The sequence below is a fragment of the Epinephelus fuscoguttatus genome, linkage group LG15 (genome assembly GCF_011397635.1).
Source record: "Epinephelus fuscoguttatus linkage group LG15, E.fuscoguttatus.final_Chr_v1".
Classification (NCBI taxonomy): Eukaryota; Metazoa; Chordata; class Actinopteri; order Perciformes; family Serranidae; genus Epinephelus; species Epinephelus fuscoguttatus.
The window spans coordinates 10218059-10245506 of NC_064766.1; the positions used below are offsets into that span (position 1 = coordinate 10218059).

The 27448-nt window shown below is 38.9% G+C and overlaps 2 protein-coding genes across 3 annotated transcripts; one reads left to right on the forward strand and one right to left on the reverse strand.

Annotated features, from left to right (window-relative positions):
• Positions 1 to 1581: 1581 nt before the first annotated feature.
• si:ch211-14a17.10 (putative leucine-rich repeat-containing protein DDB_G0290503) lies at positions 1582 to 26135 on the forward strand. 2 transcript variants are annotated; one of them, XM_049599502.1, is made up of 56 exons: positions 1582 to 1712; positions 2037 to 2104; positions 2194 to 2238; positions 2337 to 2361; positions 2505 to 2573; positions 2652 to 2741; positions 2840 to 2908; positions 3039 to 3131; positions 3366 to 3455; positions 3605 to 3703; positions 4753 to 4818; positions 4903 to 4992; positions 5106 to 5192; positions 5287 to 5376; positions 5473 to 5562; positions 5759 to 5845; positions 8250 to 8312; positions 8401 to 8463; positions 8556 to 8624; positions 8780 to 8863; positions 9025 to 9111; positions 9692 to 9775; positions 9875 to 9943; positions 10036 to 10125; positions 10353 to 10442; positions 10533 to 10622; positions 11057 to 11119; positions 11200 to 11262; positions 11355 to 11417; positions 11508 to 11576; positions 11735 to 11815; positions 12193 to 12279; positions 13327 to 13404; positions 13504 to 13572; positions 13728 to 13817; positions 13955 to 14044; positions 14483 to 14572; positions 14663 to 14725; positions 14814 to 14876; positions 17736 to 17804; positions 18470 to 18553; positions 18837 to 18923; positions 19194 to 19277; positions 19418 to 19486; positions 19570 to 19659; positions 19750 to 19839; positions 19940 to 20029; positions 20120 to 20209; positions 20311 to 20391; positions 20567 to 20629; positions 21360 to 21422; positions 21527 to 21673; positions 22733 to 22879; positions 23004 to 23045; positions 23138 to 23185; positions 25126 to 26135. In XM_049599502.1, exons 1-56 carry the CDS (start codon positions 1637 to 1639, stop codon positions 25689 to 25691), a joined length of 4902 nt encoding a protein of 1633 aa, XP_049455459.1. In that variant the 5' UTR covers positions 1582 to 1636; the 3' UTR covers positions 25692 to 26135. The 2 variants fall into 2 exon arrangements, with proteins under 2 accessions (XP_049455459.1, XP_049455460.1); XM_049599503.1 differs by having other exon boundaries at positions 1584 to 1712; positions 3369 to 3455.
• Positions 25878 to 27401, reverse strand: lg15h14orf119 (linkage group 15 C14orf119 homolog). The gene is made up of 2 exons (XM_049599504.1): positions 26558 to 27401; positions 25878 to 26469 (listed from the first exon to the last, which is right to left on the reverse strand). The coding sequence occupies exons 1-2, from the start codon at positions 26990 to 26992 to the stop codon at positions 26296 to 26298; spliced, it is 609 nt and encodes a 202-aa protein (XP_049455461.1). The 5' UTR covers positions 26993 to 27401; the 3' UTR covers positions 25878 to 26295.
• Positions 27402 to 27448: the final 47 nt, after the last annotated feature.

Genomic DNA, 27448 nt, shown 5'->3' on the forward strand with positions numbered 1-27448 from the left:
TAGAATAAGTGGCTTGATATAATTTATGTTGTAGCTGTTGCCTTCTGAAACTTGCATACATATATATGGAGTGTAGCTTTATGATTCAATGACATGCTTTGTCATGGATGCACCTTTGTTATTGGAAATCCACGAAATGTTTGTTTAAGGACTGAAGTTGCACTTACAGTTTTCTGCATTTAAAACATGTCTACGATTAGTGGAGTGAACTGTGATTTGCGCAGTGTGATGTGTGTAAAGCTCCACAGTGCAGAGTCTTACATGTCAAGTTAAATTAAGGTTGATCTTAGCTTTGAAAATGTTAGGACTACATTAATGTCAGGGTTATGTGGGCATTAATGACAAAACAAAGTCAGCAACAGGGACAACTTGTTGAACTTAAACTATTTATCACCTGATAGTAGAGTATTAACTGGTTACTGGCATCTTATTGGGAAAAAGACCAGAATCGAAAACAATTTGTCAATCATTATCAACGCCTCCACAGGACATACTGTAAACATGGGGAGAAGCTCAGACCACAAGTCAAACAAAGCAAGTTATTCTATACAAGTAGGTTGACACAGCTCTTTTTAGGTTGCAAATACAAGCTTTTGCAAAGAGTTTATTTTCATTTGTCACTGTCTTGCTTTAAAAAAAAACAACAAAAAAAAAACAAAACAATTGAGTGCTGTTTAGAAGTCACCAAAAAAAAAACTTCAAAGACTCACAGTCAAACAGCATGTATCTCCAGGATGACACATATTTCATTGTGTTTCAAGAGCATTCCTTTTTTTAAGTTATTTATTAGAAAGTTGACAAGAGACCCATGTCAGAGAAACTAAGATATTGTGGTTACGTGGTGTATACAGTAATCTACTGTGCACTACATATAGATTGCCAGGCCAACAGAGGAGCACAAGAAAATATTTTTAAGCTAAATTCTTAGCTTCTTCTTTATGCATGCCACTATACAACTCTTGGACCCTTTTAATCATTAATCCAGTGTAAATAGATGTGTTTGTCAGTTGTGACCTGACACTTGCAGAATTTATCACTTTAATTTCAACTTGACTTGTCACCTAAACATTGTTTGATGTTTCCATTTACTTCAGTTTCCCATCTATATATTGAGGGTGCCATGTGAAGCTATGATAATGCTTAGATCTTACCCTTAAATTTGTTAAGGTTATATGTTCTTCATTACAAACAGTTTAGAGTCAGGACGGACTGTTGACATGGAGACATATAGATATATATATAGATAGATATACTGATATACTATAGATAGATGGACTGAATGGTGGCACACAAACAAAGCATTCTTCTCCACACTTTGTAAAAATGAACTACAGAGTGCAGTATTCATCAGCCTCATGCCTGGTATGCTTTGTGACTGATTTTTAAATATTGGTCCACTAGGACAGTAACCTTGATTGAGTGTTACCACAGTGTTTGTTGAGCACAAATAAAAAGTTTTGCAATATCTAACGCAACCTCTTCTTCTTTGGATGGACATAGATTTTAGCTTTTTGTCAACGTAGGCATTTGTCTGTTCCTCCTTATTTGGGAGACCATCAACATCTGCACATATTGATCATTCAGTGGCATATAAAAAGCATTAGGTTGAAGAGGGACATTTTAGACAAGCAGTACAATGGCTGGGGGTTCCCGCATCATTTGGATTCCCGTCCTTCTCTCCTGTGTCTTTCAGGCTTCTGACAACAGACATGGTAAGTCAAATCAATTTTATTTATCTAGCCAATATCACAAATATTCCTCAAGGGGCTTTACAGTTTGTATAGCATACAACACCCTCAGGAAGAGCAACCGAGGAGAGATCCCTCTCCTAGGATGGACATATAATAGATTTCGTTTGTACAGAAAAGATCAAAATAATAAAATGAGAGTATGGATGACAGTATTATGAAAACACTGTAAACATGGAACAGTAATCCATGTGTAGTTCTGTTAGTAAGCAGTGAATAATATGTAAATATTTTAAACTCCTAACAGCTACATTAAGTGTTTATGTTTAATGGTCTGTATTTCCCCAGTCCATCAGGACTATGTAATTAGCCGTACAGGAAACCCAGATGTGGACCAAATAATTTCAAAAATCCCAGTGAGTCCTCAAAACTGTTACTTATCATATGAAATAAATACATTTATGCAGCAATTTGGCCAATCCTTACAATGCTCTTTCTCTTTCAGATAACCCTTCCAGAGGGAATTGATCCCAGGAATATCAATGTAACTGTAAGTAACAACAACAAAAAAAAAAAATTCAAGAATGTTTTTTTAATCTATTTTTCATATTTATGTCAACTAATCCAATGTATTTCGTTCTCTCACAGTCAGTTGTTATCAAAACTTGTACTGGTGAGTCATTTATATGTAAAGTCTCCCATTTCAAATACAAACGATGGTTTAGCTTGATGTAGAGACCATATTGTAACACTTAATAAACGTATTGCAACGTACTGTCTCTATTATCTTCCTGAATTACCACAATGCCTTGTCAGGTGTGGAGGAACAGGTGGCGCAGCTTAACAGTCAGCTTCAGCAGACAGCTCTCCGCAACAGGCAGCTAGGTGAGTCTTCATCCAGAATCTGGGGTACACCACTATTTCAAACTATTGCTCTGATATAACCTGCACTCTTTCTGACAGATAATGAAGCCTTTGGGTTGAGGAGGGAGGTCAGACTGCTGAACCTGCAGCTTGCCACATGCAGCTCGACAGCCTCAGCTATTACTGGCTGTAAGCTTTAGACTGTAAATCATACTCTGCTTCTATGGCACACGTTTAGACGATATACATGGATAAAATGCTAAACTGTGTCTTTAATTCCTGGACAGCTTATCAAACCCAGTTACTCAACAAAATGAACCAGCTCCTGGAGACATTTGATAGTGATGCATTTCTGAGTAAGTTTGCCTGATTTGAGTTGAACCACTCATGTTTTGTTTATCGTTTTGCAGTACATGTCACTTTTCATTTCTTATGGCAATGCAAAGTTTCAGTTTGGTCAAATGAAAATGTTTGTTTTCTTTCTAGCCCTGAAAATCATTGCACTCACAAGGGAGGTAAGTGCATTACAAAGGAAGGTCAATAATGCTGCTAATTCTACGGAACCTATTGATATCAGAGGTGAGTGTTGCTTTGCTCTTTATCCACTGGAAAAGTCTGTGCAATTTAGCACCGTATCCTCCCTTTACCTCTGACACAATAAACATCAATATCATTTTCAACTATAAATATTTTAGCTTGGCTCCAACTGCTCGATATTTTCATCTGCACTGCTAGTTCTGCTTGGTGTGTCTGTGGGAATGGCTTTGTTAGATAAATCAGCTAAATGTCTTTGATTCCAAACCCGTGTGCCAGCAGTGCTGCAGAGAGAGCTGCAAGACAAGATGGATGAACTGAACGTGAAGACGCAGCAAATTAAAGGAAGCCACACAAACTCAACACTGAGTAAGAATGTTTTATTTTTAAGACATTTGTAGAACAGTTGTGAGCAGTGGTTAAGTCTCAAGATGCTGATATGTACAAACATATAGTCTGTATGAGCTGCACGGTAGGAAATGGCTTTGATTTAACTTGGTTTTTGTGTGTGTGTTTAGTTCTTCAGATCATCTCATTGCAAAATCAGATCTGGGACTTGGAGCGTGCAGAATCTAGAGGAGGAGTAACAAGTCTTCAGGCCAACAAGAGAATTCAGGGTAAATTCCTGCCCACGTGAATGAGATATCTGCACGTTATGATTTGAAAATTGCCCGTCTTTAATTCAGGACCAAGCGGCAACATCTTGGATTGAGAAATGAAGCCAATGCAGAAGCGCTAGAAACAGTTCCTCAAACAGCCACTTGAGGCTGGCTCCAAAAGCGAATCAATCAAGCCCATGTGAAAATGCCCAGCTTTACAGGAGAAATACATGTTAACAGCCTGGTACAGAAACAGTTTCAGACTTTGTAGCTAATTTAAACATCCATGGCAACTGTACAGGGGATGAATTTTTATATAAGTTACCCATTTACATTTTATTAAGGCTTTAAGTTACGTATAATTAAGGGCGAGTCCACTTGAGTGACAGCCTGTCTGTCACAGCATTCTATGAGTCAGATTTACCCCTCCCTCCTTAAAAGCTCCAACCCTCATCTGCATTTGGTCATTTCTGGCTCTAAAATACCAAGATGGCACGGCTGAAATGCCAAACTTGAGGCCTCAAACTGGCTGTCCACAAACCTGTGGGTGACATCACAGCAGCACATCCATTATTTTGTACAGTCTACATTATTTTATACAGTCTATGTTCAGGACGTATATCAGAAGTCAGGCTTTTGAGACAAGAACACCCAGTTAACAAGAACAAATTTTCCTTTTTCAAATTGAAAGTTGAATTCATGAATAAATGCACGTCAACCTTACTTGATCCGGTGTTACCAGTAGCTTATGCGGCTAATGGTAGCAAACTTTAGGTAAATATTCATAGGCGCCGACAAGGGGTGGCCAATGGGGGGGCATGGCAGTTTTGAGATGAACTTTCCCTTGTAGACTCTTCCCCATCTGTGAAACTATGAAGATTTGTCACAGTTAGTATAATAATAATTACATAAGTGTCATTGTTGCCCCTTTTTGTGAAAGTTACATAGTCCCTTACACCATGTCACTTTATATGTTCTTTCTGTTTTTTCAGTTTTGTTTTGCAGGAATTCATCTTTTAGCATTAAATGTTTCATGATTTGTTGTCTTCTTAATTCCACTTCATCAGCTCTACAACAACAGCTTGACAGGGAGCTCAGTGAGCTGCGAGGCAAAGGAGATGCAGACTCAACTAGTGAGTATATTTTCTCTATATTAAACAATGTCAAAGGTTTAGGGTGCAACTTTTCCTGATACAAATTCTCTGCTGGTGCTCCAGTGCTGGAGCTGATTTCTGTGCACAGTAAGATTGCAGCGGTGCAGAGGCTCATCAGTGTCCACATTGAGGAATCCAGGAATAATGCTGCTGGTGAGTCCCTGTACTTTGTGTCCTGTCTTTGTCTCGTAGTGTTGTAGTTTCTGTGTAATCTTGTACATGACAAACTTAATGTTACCAAAGCTTTATTTTTGTTTCTTTTTCAGATTACCAGAGGCAGTGGAGGCAAAGAATTGAGCTCCTTAAAAAGAAGATTTTACAGTTGAATCGTGAGGAGCATAACACAGAACTTAGTGAGTTTGCAACCCAAAAAAATGCAGTTTTTTTTGTTGTTATAGTAATTTTTACTACAGCAGGTATTTGACATTCCTTGTCTTTTTTCTCCAGCCAAGGAAATTTTAATACTGCAGGCCGAGGTGGAGCATTACAGACAGTTAATGATGAATGCCAAAAAGACAACTTATTCCCGACTTCAAGGTGAATGAGCCTACATAAAGTCACACTTGTACGTGCCTAATGTGGGATTATGAATTGATAAGCTGGAAAAGTTGTTGTTCTTGTTTTTCACCCTAGAGCTACGAGTTATTTTGGAGGAGGAGAAGAGAAAACAAGAAGACTTACAGAAGCAGCTGGAGGAATCAGAGTATGCCCAGGCACAACTAAGTATGAAAAAGAGGCAGGCTGACCCTTAAAAAATACCAGATTCTACTTCATGATTCTTCTATTTTCCAAAAACCTTTCTATTTTAAAGCTGTACTGTCTCCACTAGCAGAAAACAACAAAGCACACTACATCATAGATATATCAGAACCAAAAGTCAGTGCCTAAACATTGAAGTCTTTTCTTTTACTTTGACCAGTCATGAAAATCATCAGTATAATGAAAGAAGTGAGAGAGCTGAATGACGATGAGCAACACCAGACAACATCACCAAATCCAGCCACCAGTGAGTCCTCCTCTTCTGTTTCTACTATTAAAGTCAGGCTGAAAAGCAGCTGATAGTTAGTGGTGGAAAGTAACTAAGTACGTTAAGTACTGTACCTAAAGGGGCAGTGTGTATGATTTAGTGACATCTAGTGGTGAGGATTGCAGATTGCAACCAGTTGTAACTTGTCCCATGTGCCAAGCGTGAACTCCTGGTTAGAATTCCTTCAGTATTTATTGTTCAGGAGGTTTTTTACCAGGAGCCGAATTATCTACGGAAAACCTGTATAAACATTTAATAAAGCAGTTTCACGTTAAAAAAGAACTGTTTTTCTGATGCTCTCATCATGGAAGGGCTGTAAACTACAGTGGCTGATACAAAAATGCGATTGGTTTGTCAGTTCTTGGCTACACACTGGATCTTTTAAAGAGCAGTGTGTAGGATTTAGGGGGATGTTTCCAGTGTCATTCTTTATTAATCACCTGAAATTCAGACTTGTGTTCTCCTTACATAGGGGAACACAGAGCCTGCCATGTTGCAACTGCATGTTTCTACTGTAGCCCAGATTGGGCAAACTAAACACTGGCTCTGGAGTAGGGTTGGGTACCGAAACTCGGTACTTTTTGTACTTGGCACCGATTCACATCGGTACTACCCAGTACCGATTCACTTAAAATGAAACGGTGCCAAATTTCGGTACCTGAGGTGGAGGCGGAGCGAGAGCGCATGACTGGCACCTCAGACTCGGCAACAATGGCGACAAAAACAATGTGCAGACAAAAGTTAACGTGCAGCACTGTTCCTAAATGTTCTCAATAAAATGTTTTAACTAAGAAGTTTAGACTATGGGCCCGAACAACGCATAGTGCGTCCAAAGAAAGAGAAGCCACGCATATCAGTGGAAACAGCAGAATTGTAGCTTTACGACAAGGCCAAGCACTTGTCGGTAGTCCAATGTTTTCACAGCGAAAAATTACAATAAAATGATGTATAACAGAGCTTTCATACAGCTTTGCACACACATTACTCTTGGATGGATTACTCGCGAACGCAGGCTCGCACAGAAATGCCACGCATATCACATGAAAGCGCAGGACCACACACATCATTGTGCTGTCATCCCATCACGCTCTAAATACAGATCAATTGTCTACAAAATAAAAACTTCACGAATTTCTTTACAATCCATTTTACGGATCTTGTTGTCAGTCATTTTATATAGTGAGGAATATCGTATCTTACCACGTCTCAGGCTTGCATGTGTTTCTCCCTGTCTATCCACATTTGTAGTCCGGCTTTCAAGATGCAAATATCTCCATATTGTCCAGTTGACATTCCATCAAACTTTGTATGACAGGACCAGCCACTTCACCTTTGAGCACCCAGACAACTGCAGCCTAATTATGCATGCTGACAGGGCCGTAGTCACCATATACATTGAGGGGGACATGCCCCCCCCCACCAATGCCCAAAATGTCTCCCCAATATATAACTGAAACTGAAAAACAAATATTATCTTGGAGGAGATCATTGCACTTGGTTGACTATTTTTCTATGATCTTAGATGTAAATATTGCATGTTTCTTTCAGATAAAACACATTTTTGACTTGGAATGGAATTTCTTGCAATAATGAAAAAATACTGGCAATCATGTCCGCCTGGCACAAACCACATGTTTTGGACAACTGTGAAGTGACAGAATGTCCCAGTATCACAGTTCTTATATTGCCAGATTCCAGAGAGTCTCCCCTCTTCATATATGGTAGAATATGTCAACTTCCAACTTGCTATGCTGAGATACATGTAAAAATGTAAGAATTTAGTCACACAGATTTGTTTTTTTCATTGATATAAAAATTAATATAAAATACAGGCACATAGAAGAACAGAGATAGCATGATATAGCATGTGTAAGTAGCCTTTATAATGACTGTGATATGAGCTTAAAAGTTAAGGCAGTAAAAATACCCCAAAAAGGCCTAGGGCCCATAGGGTTAAAAAGTACCGAAATAAGGTACCGTTTGGTACCGTACCGAATTCCAGATACCAGTACCGGTACCGTATCGGTTCAATTATGAACGGTACCCAACCCTACTCTGGAGAGGGCCTTACATAATTTTACACTGATTACCTGAAGGCTGCTGTAGGTTGACTACATGCTTTGAAAAAGGAGGGGTAAGCAGTACAGTTTGGTGCAATCTGTAACCTCACTGCTAGATGTCACTAAAACCTTTATACTGCTCCTTTAAGTAAATTTTTACAACTTTTACTTGTAACAGTATTTCTGCACTGTGGTACTAAGGTTAAAGATCTGAGTTCTTCATCCACTGCTTCTGATAATTGACAAAAACAGATCCCATTAATATTTGGTAGCTTTGACTCACTTAGATTAAATTCTCTTAACATCCCATTGTTTCATATCAGCTCTTCAGACTCTGCTTCAAGCCAAAGAAAGGGAATTTGAAAAAGCTCAGGCCGAAATAAATGGTAAGTTCATTAACTCTGCACTGACATCTTCAAAGCGCAATATCAGTTGAGCATTGAGTTGACGTGACTTCATCTTTTTGTACAATAGAGCTGCAGAGGAAACTGAAATTAAAGAGTAAAGAATACTCTGGTCTTGAAGAAAGACACAAGGGTAAGTTGTAAATATAACTTCAGCTGAAGGCTCTGATCAGTCATGTTTTAGTTTCTAAGTGCTGATTTGAATCATGTGTGTGTTTCTATTAGAGGTAGAGACTAAATATAAACAGAAGATTGCAGAACTTAGCAAAACCGGAGACACCAAAGCCACACTCAGTGAGTAACGTTACACTGCAGTACTGACATCATCACACCAGCACAGTGTATTATTTACATTACAGAGGAAATCTCTTCCATTTTACATGAAAGCTGTCTATGCTCAGTTACTGCTGAGATGTGTATTGATGTCTGCTCTTTTTTATCTGAGTCAGTTTTGAAAGTGATAAACCTGCATGATGCTCTGAAAACTCTGAGGGATCAGATCTCCACCACAGCAGACCCACACAAAATCTCAGGTGAGTCACAGTGAATGTTTCACACTGGGAACTTGTATATGTCTCAGTGCAATATTGAGTCGGGTATTGAGAATATTTTGTTGTGTTCTTAATTCTTTAAAACATTCTTATTGTTTTTTTTTCCTTCCTGAAATGATCACTGACTCGCTTTCTCCTCACAGAGCTACAGAGGCAACTGGAGGAGAAGCAGGCCGAAATGAACTCCTACACTGCAGAAATAGAGAGACTGATTCACAACCCCGAAATCAGTGAGCTCAATAAGTGTTCTCTAAACTTTCAGCTGCAGCCAAACATTTCTTTAGCCCTGAGTGTTAATGTCATGTCACTGCACTCCATTGATGTAGATTTCAGGGTTGATGCAAAGGACACGTCCCAATCAATATTTAGTGCATTTGTCCCCACAATAAAAACATGAAAGGAGTATCAGTAACAGAGATTTAAGACATATAGACCATTAATTGAGACAGAAAAAAAAATCACTAAATTTACTAAAATGCAGGAAATTATGTGTTTGATGCTGAAAATTTGAGTCTAAGACTTCATCATGTTTAAATGACATGGTATATATAGAAGAATCAAGAGAGCATATGGCATTTACAAGTCAGAAGGACTGTCAACATAAAGGTCTAATGTAATTGATATTTCTCCTCTTATTTGGGCACTAATTGCTAAATGAAACAGGATGATTTTTATAGAATGACGCATCATCAGTTTAGAGGATCTTTAAGGTATTTTGTTGGTGGTGAACAAAACAAGTCAGTAGTTGCTTTTAACAGATTTAGTCAAACTCACTGTGTGTGTGTGTGTTTGTTTGTTTGTTTGTTTCAGTTTTAACAGTCATTGAGCTGCAGAATAAGATATGGGACATTCAGAGACAGGCTGCCAATGGGACCACTGATGACCGTATAGTAGGTTCGTCTTATTTAAAATGCCAGTTTAACAGTTCTCTGTGACATTATTTGACAGTCAAAATTTAAAAAATACAGACTAAAAACAGTTTTCTTTTTCTAGATTTGCAAGACAGAGTGCAAGGCCTTCTCGGTGAATTAGACAACAAAGACGATGCCAACATAAAACTAAGTGAGTTTGAAATAATTATGAGAAATTCTGCCTTATTACAGTATCTCTTGAATTAAACTATATGTTTTCCTCTCTGTCGTGATGTGCTTCAGTGCTGCGCATCCTGACCCTGGAGAGTCAGGTGGAGCATCTGCAGAGGCAGTTGTCAGACCACGAGAAGTTACGAACCACTGAGGTGACCCGTAAGTATGTCTAATGATTCGTTACTAATCCCCTGATCACCACAACATAAGCAGCATTATTCAGATCATATACAGCTGGTTGCACTGAAGAGAAGACTGTTAAAGTTAAGTGAGGGAAGCAAGCTAAAGGCCTACTGCTTACATTGATTGTAATATTATTATTATTGTGTCCTTATTTTCTGTATATAAATAATACGTATGTTTTCACTTCTTGAAATTTGTCTCAGAGCTCACAAATGATCTCAAAACCAAGAAGAAAGAGCTGCAGAAATATGCCAACGAGCTGAATGAGAAGAATCAGACAAACACCAGGCTGAGTAGGTAGAGGGGGAATATGGTGTTTTCATTCATTATTAAGAAACACTCTAAAATATATTTCTTTACAATATTTTATTTCTGTACCTCAGTACTTGAAATTACTGATCTGCACAACCAACTAAGAAACCTAGAAAAAGAAATGCACGATGACAAAGTGGAGTCATCTTTAACAGTTACTCGTAAGTATTTCATTTTCTTCAGATCACTGAATTCTAGAGCTGCAACGATTAAATGATTGGTTATCAAATATTTAATTAATCGGCAATTAATTTGACAATGGAGTCACTGGTTTGAGTAATTTTTTTAAGAAAAAAAAATCAAACCTCTGTGATTCCAGCTTCTTAAAAGTAAATATGTTGTGGTATCCTTACCCCTCTACATCAGTAAACCGAATATCTGGGTTGTGGACAAACTGAGACATTTGAGGATGGCATCTTGGCCTTTGGAAAAAAACATTTTCTGACATTTTATTGACCAAACAATTAGTTGATTAATTTAGGAAATAAATGACAGATTAATTGAGAATAAACATAATAGTTTGTTGCAGCCTTCATTTATTTATTTAATAAAAAATTGCTGTTTGGTAACATGAAGCAAAACTGACGTTTTTTAGAGCTGAGGGAAAAACTGAAGGCCAAAATGGCAGAGCACTCTCATGATAAAGCTGAGATCAAGGGTAAGTTGTGGAGTCTTGGTTTGAGTTTTTTGTGGTTAGTGCAGAAAAGCGTTGCCTGTCTGAACATTGTTTTCAAACAGTCCTTCAGACTCTGCTTCAAGCCAAAGAGAAGGAACTTGCCTCTGCTCAGGCTGCGGTCAAAGGTGAGCTGATTTCTTCTTAATAGGATTGTAACAAGTAAGTCTGCTGTGTGGGGAGAGCTCTGATGACCTGGTGTCCTCTTTTTATACAACAGAGCTGCAGAGGAAATTGAAATTAAAGGTTGAAGAATGCTCTGGTCTTGAGGAAAGATATGTGGGTAAGTTGTAAATATAACTTTAGTGAAAGGCTCTGACGAGTCACATTTTAATTTCAGTACTGATATGATTCATATGTATGTTTCTATCAGAGGTAAAGACTGAATTTGAACAGAAGATTGCAGAACTGAACAGAACTGGAGACTCCAAAGCGGCACTAAGTGAGTAACGTCACACTACAGCACTGCCATTATAGAGTCAGCAGTGCATTATTCACATATAGCTGAAATCTCAGCATTTTACATGAAAACGGTCTCTGCTCAGTTTGCTTCAGAAGTTTAAGCTGTGTAGTGATGTTTACTCTGTTTATCTGAGTCAGTTTTGAACGTGATAAACCTGCATGATGGTCTGAAGACTCTGAGGGATCAGATCAGAACAGCAGACCCAGACAAAATCTCAGGTGAGCCACAGTGAATGTTAAACACAGCGAATGTGTATCTGTATTAACAATTTAGTTTTGCATTGAAAATGTGTGTTCCTTAAAATTATTTTAAAAGATATACAAGTGGAATGAGATAGCAGACAGTATCTTGAATTAACAAGGCCAGATCACTCCATTAGCAGCCAGATGTTGCTTTAATTAATCTGCTTGTTTGAGCAAAATGTTCTGCTTTGGTTAAAAAAAAAAGTGAATTTATCTCATTACATGATCAGATGTTCTTTGTTTAAACCAAAGTTAGTTAGCTTTTTCAACAGTCATTTAGAAGATTAAATGACATTTAGATGTGCTTGTGTCACATTAACTCTTCCTGCCTCTACCACTTTGTGTCCTCACAGAGCTGCAGAGGCAGCTGGAGGAGAAACAAGAAGAACTGAACTCCAAGACTGCAGACATAGAGAGACTGATCCCCAACCCCAAAATAAGTAAGCACATTGATTTGATACGCTGTTATCATCTAGGTCAGTGTTTAACTCCAAATAATCTTTATGGGTGTAACTAAACACCTGTTGCCACCTGTTGCTATAGTGACCTTTTAGATAAAAGTTTGATCATGTATAAGGACTATGGCTCCACAGCTATCACTGAGAAGAAGAAATAATTTATGAAAGTCTTTTAAACACAGTCATGTCATCAAAAATGTGAATTTAATCGCTCTTTTTTTTTATGTAAACAACTAAATTTGTACTGTTCGTGTGATCACAGTTTGAGACTATAATTTGCAAAACATCTGGTAGTTGTATACTTAACTACTACCTTACTGAAAGTTTATTTAACTTAAAATATATAAGATAATATGTGTCAAATGTGTGTGAGGTTTAAAACTTAAAACCAGATATTTGCTAGCCGTTGTATTTATTTATCTTGAAAACAGAAATTTGTTGTACCATGACACAATAGAAATGAACAGAAATATATCAAAAAGTATTTTTAAATGTTTACAAATTGTCTGAAAAATGAACCAAACTTTGCAGCATCCCCATCATGTTGCGGGAAGAACTTTATCGAAAAACTGTGGGAGAAAAATCCCACAAGGTGGTGCAATTGCATCAACTATTATATGATAACAAAACAACAAAAAGCTTGGCTGGCTGAAATGACCCAGACCCTTTATAAGAGCTAATATACATTGGCTATAATCCATCATCTTTGGCCTGTAAAACAGACAAAACTAAATTTGGAAGAAGGTTTTACTTTGATTGTAAGAAATTCTATGTAATTCTATTTGTGCACTTTCTTATCCACACATGTAAAGAGTCCTTAGGTCTGTTAAAAAGCACTGTAAAAAAGCATTATTATTATTATTATTATTATTATTATTATTATTATTATTATCATCATTATTATAGTCATTTGCTCTTTTGTTCTTTGTACACCCCTAATCCACTGATGTTCCAAGTATTAGTTGAGCACTGGCAACACATTAATAATAATAAGCCCAGAGAAACTCATGGCATGTTTGCTTGTTTCAGTTTTAACAGTCATTGAGCTGCAGAATGAGATATGGGACCTTCAGGCTGCAAACAAGACCATTGATGGCAGTGTAAAAGGTTTGTCTATTTCAAATAATTCAGAGTCAAATTATTAAAAAAATGAAATCACAAATGACAAAATGTAATTGACAATAAAGACTACTTACACTCTCCTAGAATTACAAGACAGAGTGGATGGCCTTATCAGTCAAATTGAAGACAAAGGCGACGACAACACAAAACTGGGTGAGTTTGAAACAACTGTGACTGGAAATCTTTCTTCCATCGTCTCGCCGATGAGGGAATGTCTGCTATTCCTCTCAGATCCCCTCCTATATGATTCTGCTACAGTGTCTGTTGAATTAAACTACATTTTCCCTCTCTGTTGTGATGGGCTTCAGTGCTGCGCATCCTGACCCTGCAGAGTCAGGTGGAGCAGCTGCGGAGACAGTTGTCAGATCTCCAGAAGTTACGAACCACTGAGGTAACCAGTAAGTATCTCTAATATTTCTTTACAAATCCCCAAACAAGCAAATCATGACCTGCTGCTACTGTTGTTGTTATTTTGTATTCTGATCTTCTTCATCTAACCAATAAATGTGTTTTTACCTCTTTAAATTTTTCTCAGAGCTCACAAATGATCTTAAAACCAAGACGGAAGAGCTGCAGAAATATGTCAACGAGCTGAATGAGAAGAATCAGACAAACGCCAGGCTGAGTAAGTATAGGGGGAACATGTTGTCTTCGTTCATAACAGTGCCCAAGCATGAATGCGTATAAGTATTTTTTGTTACATTGCTATGGTTAATTTGAGCTAATAGTGTTACTGTAGAAATCAGAGAATCACTTTTTGTTGTTATATATTCTCAGGGAGATGATACAAGCTCTAAATCTGAAATACACACCACACACAAATGTGTATTTTCATCTAATTGTACTGTGCAACAGTTAGAATAAAGTTTTTGTATTTGTATGATTGCATTTGTGTTTATTATATGCTTGTTTAAGTATAGCAAGTATAATGAATATAATGTAGGAATCGGTAAGAGGAATCGGTAAGGAATCATTAAAATCCTAACGAGTCCCAACCCTATTCATAACTGAGCAAATAGTCTAAAATTTTCCATGTATCTTATCTTATTTCTTTCTTTCTCAGTTCTGACAACCACTGATCTGCACAACCAACTCAGAAACCTTGCATCAGAAAAGCAGAATGAGGAAAAAACAGCTTCTGCTGTAGTTACTAGTGAGTATTTCATTTCTTTTTTACCTTCTTGAGTTCATGTATTAGCAGTATAGCTCCTTCTTAAGGTAAAGCATACCTTATTGTTTCTAGAGCTCAGAGAACAACTGAAGGCAAAAGTGGAGGAGCACTCCCGAGATCAAGCTGACATCAAGGGTAAGTTCAGTACTAGCATGTGTAGGTTTCTGCAACAAGGAAAAAAGAAGATTAAGTTGAATATGAATATGGGTTTTTTTTTATCTAGCTCTGCAGAATAAACTGATCGAGACAGAAGCACAGTGTTCGGGTTTTGAGGAAAAACTTAAAGGTGAGTGTAGTCTCTTTTGACTTGTTACTGACTGTCTCTGCTGGCCAATAACGTCACACCCTTTTGACTCCGTTGTTGGAAATATATGGGTTTGATGTCTTTTTAAAGTTACTCTCTGGACATTGATTAAATCCCTAAAAACTCATCTTGGTTAATTAAAATACATATACATAAGTTTTTGAATGAAAAAAACTGCAGCTCAAATGTACCCTAATCATCAAACACAAACCTCTGCTTGTTTTCTGTTTTGCTAGCTACTAAAGAATATACAATGGTGTAAAAAAACTGAAGTGAAACTATGTGAAACCAAGCTTGCAAAATACTGATGTGTAGCTACGCATCCCGTGAGATTCCTTGTTTCACCCTAGTATTATGCTAACTACATGGAAAGCCCCACCCCACAAGTTGTTTGGTTGCTTAGGTATGTGACGTTTGAAACCCTGCCTGTGTGATCCATGTTTTGAGACTGTCATTGATAAGCTGCAGTTTCAAGGCAGAAAAGCACAGGGAATATTATGCAACATCTTGCAAATCAATCCCTCCAGATGAATTAATTATTGGGAAATGTGTGTGAACCTTAATGGATAGCCTTTACTGTCCAAACAAATTGAAGAACCACCAATTACTAACAGGGAGAGCTATAGGAATCATTTAATGTGAATTGTCTGCAGTAAACTACATTAGATATTCAGGAAATACAGTACAGGCCAAAAGTTTGGACACACCTTCTCATTCAATGCATTTTCTTTATTTTCATGACTATTTACATTGTAGATTCTCACTGAAGGCATCAAAACTATGAATGAACACATGTGGAGTTATGTACTTAACAAAAAAAGGTGAAATAACTGAAAACATGTTTTATATTCTAGTTTCTTCAAAATAGCCACCCTTTGCTCTGATTACTGCTTTGCACACTCTTGGCATTCTCTCCATGAGCTTCAAGAGGTAGTCACCTGAAATGGTTTCCACTTCACAGGTGTGCCTTATCAGGGTTAATTAGTGGAATTTCTTGCTTTATCAATGGGGTTGGGACCATCAGTTGTGTTGTGCAGAAGTCAGGTTAATACACAGCCGACAGCCCTATTGGACAACTGTTAAAATTCATATTATGGCAAGAACCAATCAGCTAACTAAAGAAAAACGAGTGGCCATCATTACTTTAAGAAATGAAGGTCAGTCAGTCCAGGAAAATTGCAAAAACTTTAAATGTGTCCCCAAGTGGAGTCGCAAAAACCATCAAGTGCTACAACGAAACTGGCACACATGAGGACCGACCCAGGAAAGGAAGACCAAGAGTCACCTCTGCTTCTGAGGATAAGTTCATCCGAGTCACCAGCCTCAGAAATCGCAAGTTAACAGCAGCTCAAATCAGAGACCAGATGAATGCCACACAGAGTTCTAGCAGCAGACCCATCTCTAGAGCAACTGTTAAGAGGAGACTGCGCGAATCAGGCCTTCATGGTCAAATAGCTGCTAGGAAACCACTGCTAAGGAGAGGCAACAAGCAGAAGAGATTTGTTTGGGCCAAGAAACACAAGGAATGGACATTAGACCAATGGAAATCTGTGCTTTGGTCTGATGAGTCCAAATTTGAGATCTTTGGTTCCAACCGCCGTGTCTTTGTGAGACGCAGAAAAGGTGAACGGATGGATTCCACATGCCTGGTTCCCACTGTGAAGCATGGAGGAGGAGGTGTGATGGTGTGGGGGCGTTTTGCTGGTGACACTGTTGGGGATTTATTCAAAACTGAAGGCACACTGAACCAGCATGGCTACCACAGCATCCTGCAGCGACATGCCATCCCATCCGGTTTGCGTTTAGTTGGACGATCATTTATTTTTCAACAGGACAATGACCCCAAACACACCTCCAGGCTGTGTAAGGGCTATTTGACCAAGAAGGAGAGTGATGGAGTGCTGCGGCAGATGACCTGGCCTCCACAGTCACCGGACCTGAACCCAATGGAGATGGTTTGGGGTGAGCTGGACCGCAGAGTGAAGGCAAAGGGGCCAACAAGTGCTAAACACCTCTGGGAACTCCTTCAAGACTGTTGGAAAACCATTTCAGGTGACTACCTCTTGAAGCTCATGGAGAGAATGCCAAGAGTGTGCAAAGCAGTAATCAGAGCAAAGGGTGGCTATTTTGAAGAAACTAGAATATAAAACATGTTTTCAGTTATTTCACCTTTTTTTGTTAAGTACATAACTCCACATGTGTTCATTCATAGTTTTGATGCCTTCAGTGAGAATCTACAATGTAAATAGTCATGAAAATAAAGAAAATGCATTGAATGAGAAGGTGTGTCCAAACTTTTGGCCTGTACTGTATGTTCAGATTTTACACCTTATGCCCTTCTAGTTTCATAATGGGTTTTTTTGGTTCCAAAGTCTTATTTTAAAAATATTATGGAAATGTTGTACCCCATGAAAATTGGGAAGATTAACAGAGTTCACTTAGGGGCACTAATACTTAACCCGTCAAATAGTTTAACATCTGGGCATCAAGTTAGAGTTTTTTTTTCTATGATCGATAGTATCATCTGCAAAAGGGGATATACAATTTTGTGTGTTATGGACAGTGTTTGCGTATGATCTTGTGATAGCCAGACAACCTCTACAAGTGGCTGGGAAGGTGAGGTGAACAGTAAACAGGAGAGAGGGCAACCATGGCAGATGTTGATGTTAAATAAAAAAGATGTTCAAAACCACAACTATTAGATTAGCATTCAGAAACTAGTATCTTAGAAATATATTGTTCACAGTCCTCAGATAACCAAATTTAAGGCATACAAATGTTATATCTTGTTCTGTCTGTTGGATCAGCAGTTGTGACTAATGTGTCCAAATGTGTGTTCAGGTCTGCAGAATGACCTGGATACTAAAATGAAGGAGCTGCAGTCCAAATCTGAGTCTATTACTTCACTTGGTGAGTGGTGGAGCCATGTTCCCCAACAGTGACTTGACTGATTAAGAAAATGAATGATTGTGTTGTGATGTTTGTGAGTTCTAAAGGGGAACTATTATGCTCATGTGCAGGTACATACTTCTATTTCAGGTTTCTACTAGAACATGTTTGCATGCTTAAATGTTCAAAAAAGCACTGTATTATCCTCATACCCTCTGTTCTGGAACATCTGTATTTGTCCTCTGTATTAGATGCTCCATTTAAGCGCCTGCCTCCCAAAAAACCCCAGTCTGCTGTGATTGGTCAGCCTTTCTGGGTCGTCTGTATCTCAGGGTCTCTGCATTGTCATTGCAGCAGGGGGAATGACTGTAATAGAGAATAGCAGCACTTTCTACCGTGAAAAATCACCAATAAAACATTCTCAACCACAATCTTCACAACTGGACATGTTCCAGCAGGAATATGTTCCGAAATCAGGGAGAAAACAACAACACTGGCGACCAAGATTACATGATTCCCTGATGGTAGCATGTAGCTACATGTAGTAGTGTGCTTGCAGCCCGGCAATGACTGTAAAAGAGTATAGTCTGACTTTACTGTAAAAAAAATCACCAGTAATAGAAAAAAGTTAAGACAATCTGAACACCTTTCTTTAATTTAACTGATTTAAAATCTGGTTCTTTCAGCTCTTCAAATTTCTACATTAACCCTGCAAGTGGAGGAGCTAAAGAGACAACTACAAAACACTGAATCTGAAACCAAAATAAAAGGTCAGTGTGTGTGTGTGTGTGTGTGTGTGTGCTTCAAAACAGTATACAATATTGCCTGTGTGTCAATACATTACATCCTTGCATGACATTAAGTATATACTGTTTCTGAGATATTCAGTTTTCATGTTGTTTAAATGAAGCTCTCCAATGAGTCCACAAAAATGGCAACTGTGCAGCTTAGTGACATATTGAAACAATAATGTGAGGTGTTATTCTCAAAAAAGGCATGAAAAAGGAAGGATATACAAGCTGAAAAAAAAAAAGACTTTGTTTTCTTCCGCAGAGCTTCAAAAAATTATCGAAGAGAAAAATAGCGAGCTAGCCCAAAAAAAAAAAGAGCTGAAAGAAAGAAGCACTCAACCACAAAGACGTGAGTAGAACATCTTCCATGCAGGGCAGAGAGATACAGAAGATCCTATATACCAACAGCCATCAGGCTTTATAATTCTTTGACATATAATAGATGAGCTGACAGATAATTGAATTTCCCCTTGGTGATGAATAAAGTTATTCTTATTCTTATTCTTATTCTTAATAAACAACCCACTGAAAGAGTCAAAAGCACTGAAATATATGTATAATAAAGGTGGGAAGTTATACATGCTAGAATATGATTATCAATGTTTAACCTTTTTTTCAGTTCTACAGATTATTGCAATACAAACACAGATTGAGAGGTTGGCGAATGTGGCATCAAATGACACAGATTATGCTAAGATTAGTGGTGAGTGGTGAGTCCTTAGTGTATGTTTTGAAGACATACACTAAGGACTCTAAAGCAATTACATCTCCAAATTTTTGGAATAAACAGTCTAAATGAAACATGCCCTCACGTGAAATAATGCCATTCTGTCTTTTCCGCAGCACTCCAAGACCATTTGAATTACTTAGTTGAAGGAATTCAAGATGAAAACAATGAAAATACTAAACTGAGTGAGTCATCATCAAAATGACAGTAAAAGTGAATTGTTCTATCGCTTCACTGAGTGTATCTAATCTAGACTTTCTTCTGTCAGTGTTTAAAATCTTGTCTCAACAAGATGAAATAGCAAGATTGGAGAAGCAAGCGAAGCGTCAGTCACAAGCAGCATCGGAGAGAATAAAAGGTGGAAAGCCGTGTACACAAGTCAAATTTATTCTGAATACTTTTTCATGCATTTTGAGGAAGTATAAGATCCATTCTGTCTTTCTTAAAGATCTGGAGAATGAACTGGAGGACATCAGAAATCAGATATCAGAAAAGACGCTGGTACTGGATTCAAGTGATACAAGGATTGCTAATTTGTGTAAGTGTTCCATTCAGCCTTAAGCAGAGAAAAACAACTTTTATCAAGTTATCAAGTAGCATCAGAATATTAAAAAAAAAATCCCTTGCTTGATCTTTAGCGGCTCAGATTATAGAACTTCACAAGAAAATCAAACCACTGGAAGAGGAGATATCAGAAATTAAAGAAACAAATGCTGAGAATCTTGCAGGTAAAGACAGAAATGCAATCATACCTTCTGTTAAGCCACATACACAGATTCTATGGTTTTGTATTTCATTGATCTCTAAATCATTTTCAGAGCTTCAAAAGAAACTGGATTTGTCAAAGAGGCAACTGCAAGACAGCGAAGTTCGACTCAATGAAGCAGATGCAAAGAACTTTCAACTGAGTATGAAAATCTCTTATTTGCTGTTGTTACATCTGCTGCCGGTTGTTTCCTTTCAGCACCAAATAACACTGTGGCTGTGTCTGTGTCTGTGTCTCTGCTAGTTATGGAGATTGCTGATCTGAGGACACAGCTGAAAAAGGCTCAGAAAAAGGCATCCAAGGCTGCCGAAAAAAATAGCATTGGTTTGTCAATCTGAGAATTTTATACCATCATGTCTGTGCTGTCATCCAACATATTATTTCTTACTGTGCATGCTAGAATAGATATTGGAAATTTTCCTAAGACTAACGTGATGACTAAATCATCTGTCATCATATACGTTTTTCATGCAGTTGTGTTTTTTGTGTCTTCTCTCAGAATTGGAACAACAACTGCAAACACAACAAAAAGAGAACAGACGACTTGAAAACACAAATAAAGGTATGTATATTACATTGCAGTGGCTTAAGGGGATAATTTGACAATGGGAAATATGCTTATTTGCTTTTTTCAGAGAGTTAGATGAGAGGGTCGTTACCACTCCTACGTCTGCTTGCTATGAGGCTACAGCCCAGAGCTAGCATAGCATAGCATAGCACAAAGACTGCAAATGGGTGGGGAGGGGACCACTAGCATGGCTCTGTCCAAAGATTAAGTTCCTAACTGAGTAAAATGATGTGTAAATAGCAGTGATGATAAGAGGTGAATGAATTCTCTAAATGCTAAGGAAAGATGTTTAAATGCTTTCTTTCTTATCTCCTTTAGCATAGGGTACAATGGACCATTCTTTACGCAAAGACAGGAGGTAATGCTGTCCCACAGTTCCTCGTGGCAGCACCATTTAAAGTGCCGTACCATTCGGCTGTTTACAAAAACCCATTTTGCGCATCTTGCATAAATTCACACAGCAGACCCATGTCAATAACATCTGCCATTGGATAACTATGTGTCCTAGTGTAGGTGCAGTTGGATTCTCTTAGCACCGCGGTTGTCTTTTCCTAAGTCCTCATGAATTCTCCCTTATATCTTTTCTTGGCCTCATGACGTTTTCCATCAAAGTCAAGAAAAAGCATTAAGGAGAAGACAAAGGACGTTGTTTGTACTTTGACAGACACTACCTAAAGTCTCTTGGTGTTTGATACATAGCGTTTCCACCTCCTTCCTCTGTCAGACTTAAAGGAAGAGATCAAGGAACTGCAAATGTGCTGCACTGATGTCAACACCCAGTGTGATGGTGAGATCCTCAATATGACCTCATTCTCACTCCATGCATGTAGTTGTCCTTCACATCCACTACATCATTCATAGTTTTTTTTAAGTAAATGTTTCATCAAACAGATTTACAAAGACAACTGCAACAAAGCCAGGAGGATGCAGATCGCCTGCAGCAGCAGCTGCATGACAAGGATGCCAACCTCAAACAGCTGCAGCAGGAGCTGGAACAACAAAACATGGAGAATATCACGCTGCAGCACGAATACAATAGTGAGTTCCATAGAGAAAAACAGTACATTCAGTCAGTATATATTAGAGCAGGGGTGTCGAACATACCTCACACGCGCTGTATTCAGTCCAGCACACCAGATGACTTTGCACATTTAACAAGGATGCGGTTGTGAAGGCAAAGAGGTGCTATGTTTCAGGTACAAGTTAAACAGTGCATAGCCTATTTCATGTAAAATACCAGCCCGTTGTCATTCTCAGGTTGTTAAATACCAACACTTTATCACGGCAACAACAAAAGTGTCCTTTAGCGTGTTTTTGAGACGTACTGGGCCTTCAGCTAACTCCACTGTAAACCCATCCATGGCAATACTGCGGAGAGCAACTATAAGTCTGTGTAAGGGGAGAGGGTGGGGAGGTAGACAGGTCAAACAAAACAAGACTTTCACCCAGGAGACTGCAGTGAAACCAAAAGTCAATGTTGTGATATATTCCTGTCGAGTTACGTTATTATAATGCAAAAAACATTCTTGTTTAATGTTATTTAAAAATGATTTTCTTTCTTTATAACCAAATATATATAACCAAAGTTTTGTTGCCTCAATCTAACTGCCGCCATTACACAACATTTACTGTACCTTGCATTACAATGTGGTTCAGCTGTGTTTCACATAGAAATGCCCTATGCGTCGCTATGAGAAGCAGAGGGGTGTGACAAAGCATTGGTGCTTGATGGCTTGGGAATGGGAACGGTATAAAAAAAGGCTGTTTAAGAGTTTTTCCTACCAAGGAGAATACAGTTCTGTAAAAAAACAACTCATTGTGGACATATTCAAAGAAACTGGACACTGTACAGAATACTGTCAATCAGCAGCTTCGGTGAAATGGCATCTGTATTAGACTCCTATCATGAAACAATATTGATGAAAGCTTATTGTCAAGCCACTGCCAAAACATTTGATTTGTAAATGGTTTGTCAAGCAGGGGATAACTTAACCTGTTTACTTAATAGCCTCCACTTTAGTTTGGCTTTTTGATACCAGCATTATAATACAAGGAGGCATTTGATGTCATTTTTTAACTATACATTTCACCAAACAGACTTAGAGAGACAACTGGAGCAGGCCCGGGAAAACGCTGACTACCTACAGCAGCTGCTGTCTGAGAAGGACGCCACGCTTAAGCAGCTGCAGCAGGAGTTAGAAGAACAGACCAGGGAGAATAACAAGCTGCAGAGCGATTACGACAGTATGTTCAACTCTCTTGCAATAAGCAGATTCATTTAATGTAACAGGGACAAAAACGTAGCAGTTGCTCTCATGATTCCTGATAAAATGTACAAATCTCGATGTCTTTTCTGTCTCAATGCCAGACCTGCAAAATGAGAAGACACAACTTGAGGATACTGTACAAGGTAGCAATTAGTTCTGGTCTACAAATTGCAGAGAACGCACTGTGATATTACCCCCACCCAAAAAAAATGTGCTGTTCTCTCTCTCTCCTCAGAACTTCAAAGCAAACTGACTGATGAGGAAGATAAGACGATCCATACCAGTGAGTCACACACAAGCTTAAATTTAATTTCTTGGAAATATTCAGCCTGCAGTTTCTTTGATATTTCTGTTTAGTGTTAATATTTAAATCCTGCATGTAAAATGCTCATAAATGTCATGATAAAAATATATAACCCTTCAGATCCCAGGCAGATCCATCTAGCCCAAGTTCACCGACATAAACACACCTGACGTCATAGCAACAGGGCAGCACACACAGTGAACCAAGCAGAATGATCTTTTCATTAATTATGTCACTCTATGTGGTGTTTGTGTTGTTAAACATGCTGTAACAATATTGCAGCTGCCATTTCCTCTCCATTCAGTTGATTTTTGCTTGAGAGGAGTTTTTGCAACATGCCCATCTGCATCAACGAATAATGCACAACAACTTAATGCTATTAGCTGCGATGGTTCACACTAGTACTCTTGGCACCTGTTTTCACAATTTGGAGCTGTCTTACATTATTTTAATGAGCAAACACAAGCAAGTTAACTTATTTTATACGCTGTTTCTCTTTGCTAATGGTGCTGTGGTCGTCTGTAGATGTTTTCAAAGCTCAGAGACAGACATGACATAAACATCAGTTTGCTGTGGGTACCCATAATTTCCCGAGCAGATGCAGTAGGAGGCATTTAGATCCTAAGTTGGGAGTCAGAATTATTGTCTTCCAACATGCAATGCATTTCAGGGGAAGATCAAGCCCCCAGGAACAGCACCAGGCTTTGAAGCCAATCTTATAAAGAGTGCTCCAGGAATGAGTCCTAAAACCCAGAAATTAGTCAGCATTTTTGCACTCTCGGATCCTCATCTCAAATTCAGTGAGTTTTTTGAATGGGTTTTTGGTTAGATGCCTGATAAGGTCTGTGGTAAACATAAGCTGAAGAGACTTTCACATTTTCTTCTTTAACAGAAAATACATCAGTAAATACCCCACTTGTGAACTTTAAAGCTTTTTTGTATTAATAAAGGCAGTTGTTAACTGGTGGCTAAGTGAGACTATAGAACGTTATTCTGCCGAATATGGCTTTACAGCCTCACTGTGATGGGGATGTTAAATTAAGCGACGGTACTAGTACTAGTACTAGTACTAGTTTATAGCCTAACATTAGCTTTTTACTTGTGATTGCATTAGGCTTTAAATCATTAAAGTTGTTTTTATCTGTGAAGATCATCTTGCTGAACAAAGCCTGTAAGTATTGGAAATATCTGTTTGCCACAGTGCAATAATCCCATTGAAAAAATCCCATTGGCTTTTTGATGAGGAAACCAGGGTGAAGCTCTGTTTCGTGTTGGCTATAGAAAAACATCATCCCAGGAACACTCTATACTGGCAAAACACGGAATTTTAAAGTCTGAATCCTTCACATGATGCCATGGGGCCCAAAAAAACCCAACCTCTTCCCATAGATTTACATTGTGAAAATGACGTGTTTAATGATCAAGATTTGATCCAGGAGGGATAAACTGGAGGTTGGCCTCTCAGCCACCAAGAGTCTTTCGTTAGCTTGCTCTATCAACCTTACGATGTGGAAGATATGGCTAATTTCTTACTGCAGAAACCAAGGTTTTTGGCTTCATGCACCACTGCGCACTTTTCAGAGCAATGAATGGGCCCCACCTCCAATGCTGTATCCAGCTCTCTCTATACATCCACGGGTAAGACATGGGCGTTTACCACACAGGCAGGGTCTAATGAAAGATGCCAGTCAGTTGCATCATGGGAAATGTAGGGTCCAGTTATTTTGGAGCTTGACCCATGCCAAAGCACCAAAGTTAGGATATCTCAGCCTCTGCTGCTTTAATTTTGATAATTTTTTTACCTAAACTTTATGGAAGTGACACCCCTCACTGGAGTAGTGTTTTAAACTTCTGAATATCAGTTTTCTTTCAAAATGTGATGTAAAGATACACGAGTAACTACATTTCTCGGTTTACAGAGAAGATGACCTTGGACCCAAACACAGCCCATCCCAGAATAGCTCTGTCGGCAGATAACACCGAGATGTCCACAAGTGAGGAAATACAAAATGTCCCAGACCATCCAGGCCGGTATGATTCAGTTCTCGCTGTCCTGGGCACGACTGGGTTCTCAAGTGGCAAACAATACTGGGAGGTTTCTGTTGCTGGGAAGCATTGTTTCCACATCGGGATGGCCAGTGAATCTGCTCCAAGAAAGGGACACATATCATTCAGTCCGAGAAATGGTTTCTGGACTCTTGTCTTGAACAAACAAGGTCAATACAGAGCTATCGATAGGACATCTGTTACAATTCCACTTCAGACGCAACCTATTACACTGGGAATTCTACTGGACTACAAAAAGGGAGAGGTTGTTTTTTACGATGCTGGTGCCAGAACTCATATATACTCATTTGTAGGTCAAAGCTTTACAGACAAAATTCATCCATTTATCAATTTTTGTGTTGAGGATACTGAAAGTCAGGTACCAATAGTTTTACTTTCACCTGGATCAGTTGACTGGATATACAGCAATAGTAAATAGGGCAAGTTGTGTTTTGTCCTATGTGTCAGATCTCATTTATGGTCCTCTCAGTAGGTAATGAAACAGTCCCTGTGACAGCAGAATATTTCTCAGGCATAGTACTGTTATTACTGCTGCTGATTGTTTCAGAAAATAAAACACCAACAAATAAACAATAATGCTTTTTGTTTATTATTCTGTGTTTGAAAAAGAACATGTCTCCTTGTCCATGTCATTCCAGGTGTGTCACTCTCTAGGCCCTCTACAGAAATATTAAGCATGTAAGTTTAATTATGTTACAGCCAGATGTTAAACCTGTTTATTTTACATCCGCACCATTAGTCACTAAATGGCAGAGTATCACTCATGATGAAAGCATTAGGCAAAAAGTTCTGAACTTAAAAAGAGAAGTGAAGTGAAGCCCTGGAGAATCCAGTGTAGGAAACGGGATAAAAAGAGCTTATACTGAATGAACACCTCTGTTCTTAATGGAATGGTTTCACCTTCACAAATCCCATCAAAGTTACACAAGCAATTCTCTGAGGAGAAGGTCTAATACAAGTTTCCCAACACGTCACCTCTCTAACACATTTCACTTGCTTTTCTATCACAACGCAAACATTGCTCAGTCTCTTCCTGCTGTACCAGCAACACTCCTGTAAAAGTGGGCGACAAAAACTGGGTCCCGCTCTTCCAGTATGTGCAGGAAATGATTCCTCTCCTCTTCTCCCCATGACTCAAACCACTGGGTCCACAGGCGCAGCTGGCATTCAAAGATGTTTGGTAGTCTGTCTTTAACCTTTTAGGTGTGCAAAAAGATATATGTTAGAAATGACATAACATCACTATCTAGATCATCTGTTAATAGGTTACAGTGTGTATAGTACCTGAAGAGTACTGAGTGAATCTAGGAGGGTGCACACTTTCCCAGGTACAGCTTTCCCCAGAAGGTCCTGCAAGAAGCGCTCCCTCTGACTGGCGTTCCAGCCCTGGAACCAGCTCAGGACGCACCGCTGCTCCTGGAGGCTCACATAGGAGATGGGCTCCGGCTCTCTCACCCTACCTGCACCCGGAGAAGCGCAGGACAGGTTTTCAAGGCTCGGAGGGCTGACTACACCCTGTGGAGCTGATGGAAAGTCCTCCGGGGTGGGAGTGGAGCAGCCGGTCCAGTGTTGTGTTGCCATGGTCGGTGATCCCTCTGTCGGACCCCTGAGCCTGGAGTTGTGTGTGCTACACAGCATGTCTGCGAGTCTGTGGCTGTCAGCGGGCTGCTGCTGTTGCTGCTGATGTGAGCCCTGACTGACATGATTGAACCACGACATCTTTGGAAAGGCAGGTTTGTTTCAACCTGAGAAAAGCCAGCTATTCCCCTGCTGTGAGTTAATCAGCTATGCCAGCTGCACAGAGACTCCTCCGGTCTGGGTAGCGTTAACATGTAGCTTAGCTTCTGTCTAAGCAATACTACCGTCGGAGTCCGAATTAGGAACTAACCTCACAATGAACTGCTCTTATTGCGAGTACCCATCTTTTAAATAAACTTAAATCACCTTATTGTCGGCATATTTGAAGCGTATCGATGTTGAACGAGAGTCGCCTTCATCGTTCGTACTAACAGGAAGGGTGAGCTGTTAGCCTATTAGCCTTGTGATGTAGGAAATCAAGCTTGCGCATATTTTGCGCAGTTTGTCGTTGGCGAAATAAATGATAATGGGTAATTTGTGTATTCGATATAAAACATATTCGATAGTAGTGGAAATGAATTTCAGCGTGTTCTGGGT

Excerpts from the sequence above, each read along its gene's own strand:
- si:ch211-14a17.10 (XM_049599502.1), top strand. The coding sequence starts at position 1,637 with ATGGCTGGGGGTTCCCGCATCATTTGGATTCCCGTCCTTCTCTCCTGT. Across the intron at positions 14,045-14,482 it reads TCAGACAAACGCCAGGCTGA|TTCTGACAACCACTGATCTG; the intron begins GTAAGTATAGGG and ends TTTCTTTCTCAG. Across the intron at positions 23,186-25,125 it reads AGATAAGACGATCCATACCA|AGAAGATGACCTTGGACCCA; the intron begins GTGAGTCACACA and ends CTCGGTTTACAG.
- lg15h14orf119 (XM_049599504.1), bottom strand. The coding sequence starts at position 26,992 with ATGTCGTGGTTCAATCATGTCAGTCAGGGCTCACATCAGCAGCAACAG. Across the intron at positions 26,470-26,557 it reads ATTCACTCAGTACTCTTCAG|GTTAAAGACAGACTACCAAA; the intron begins GTACTATACACA and ends CACACCTAAAAG.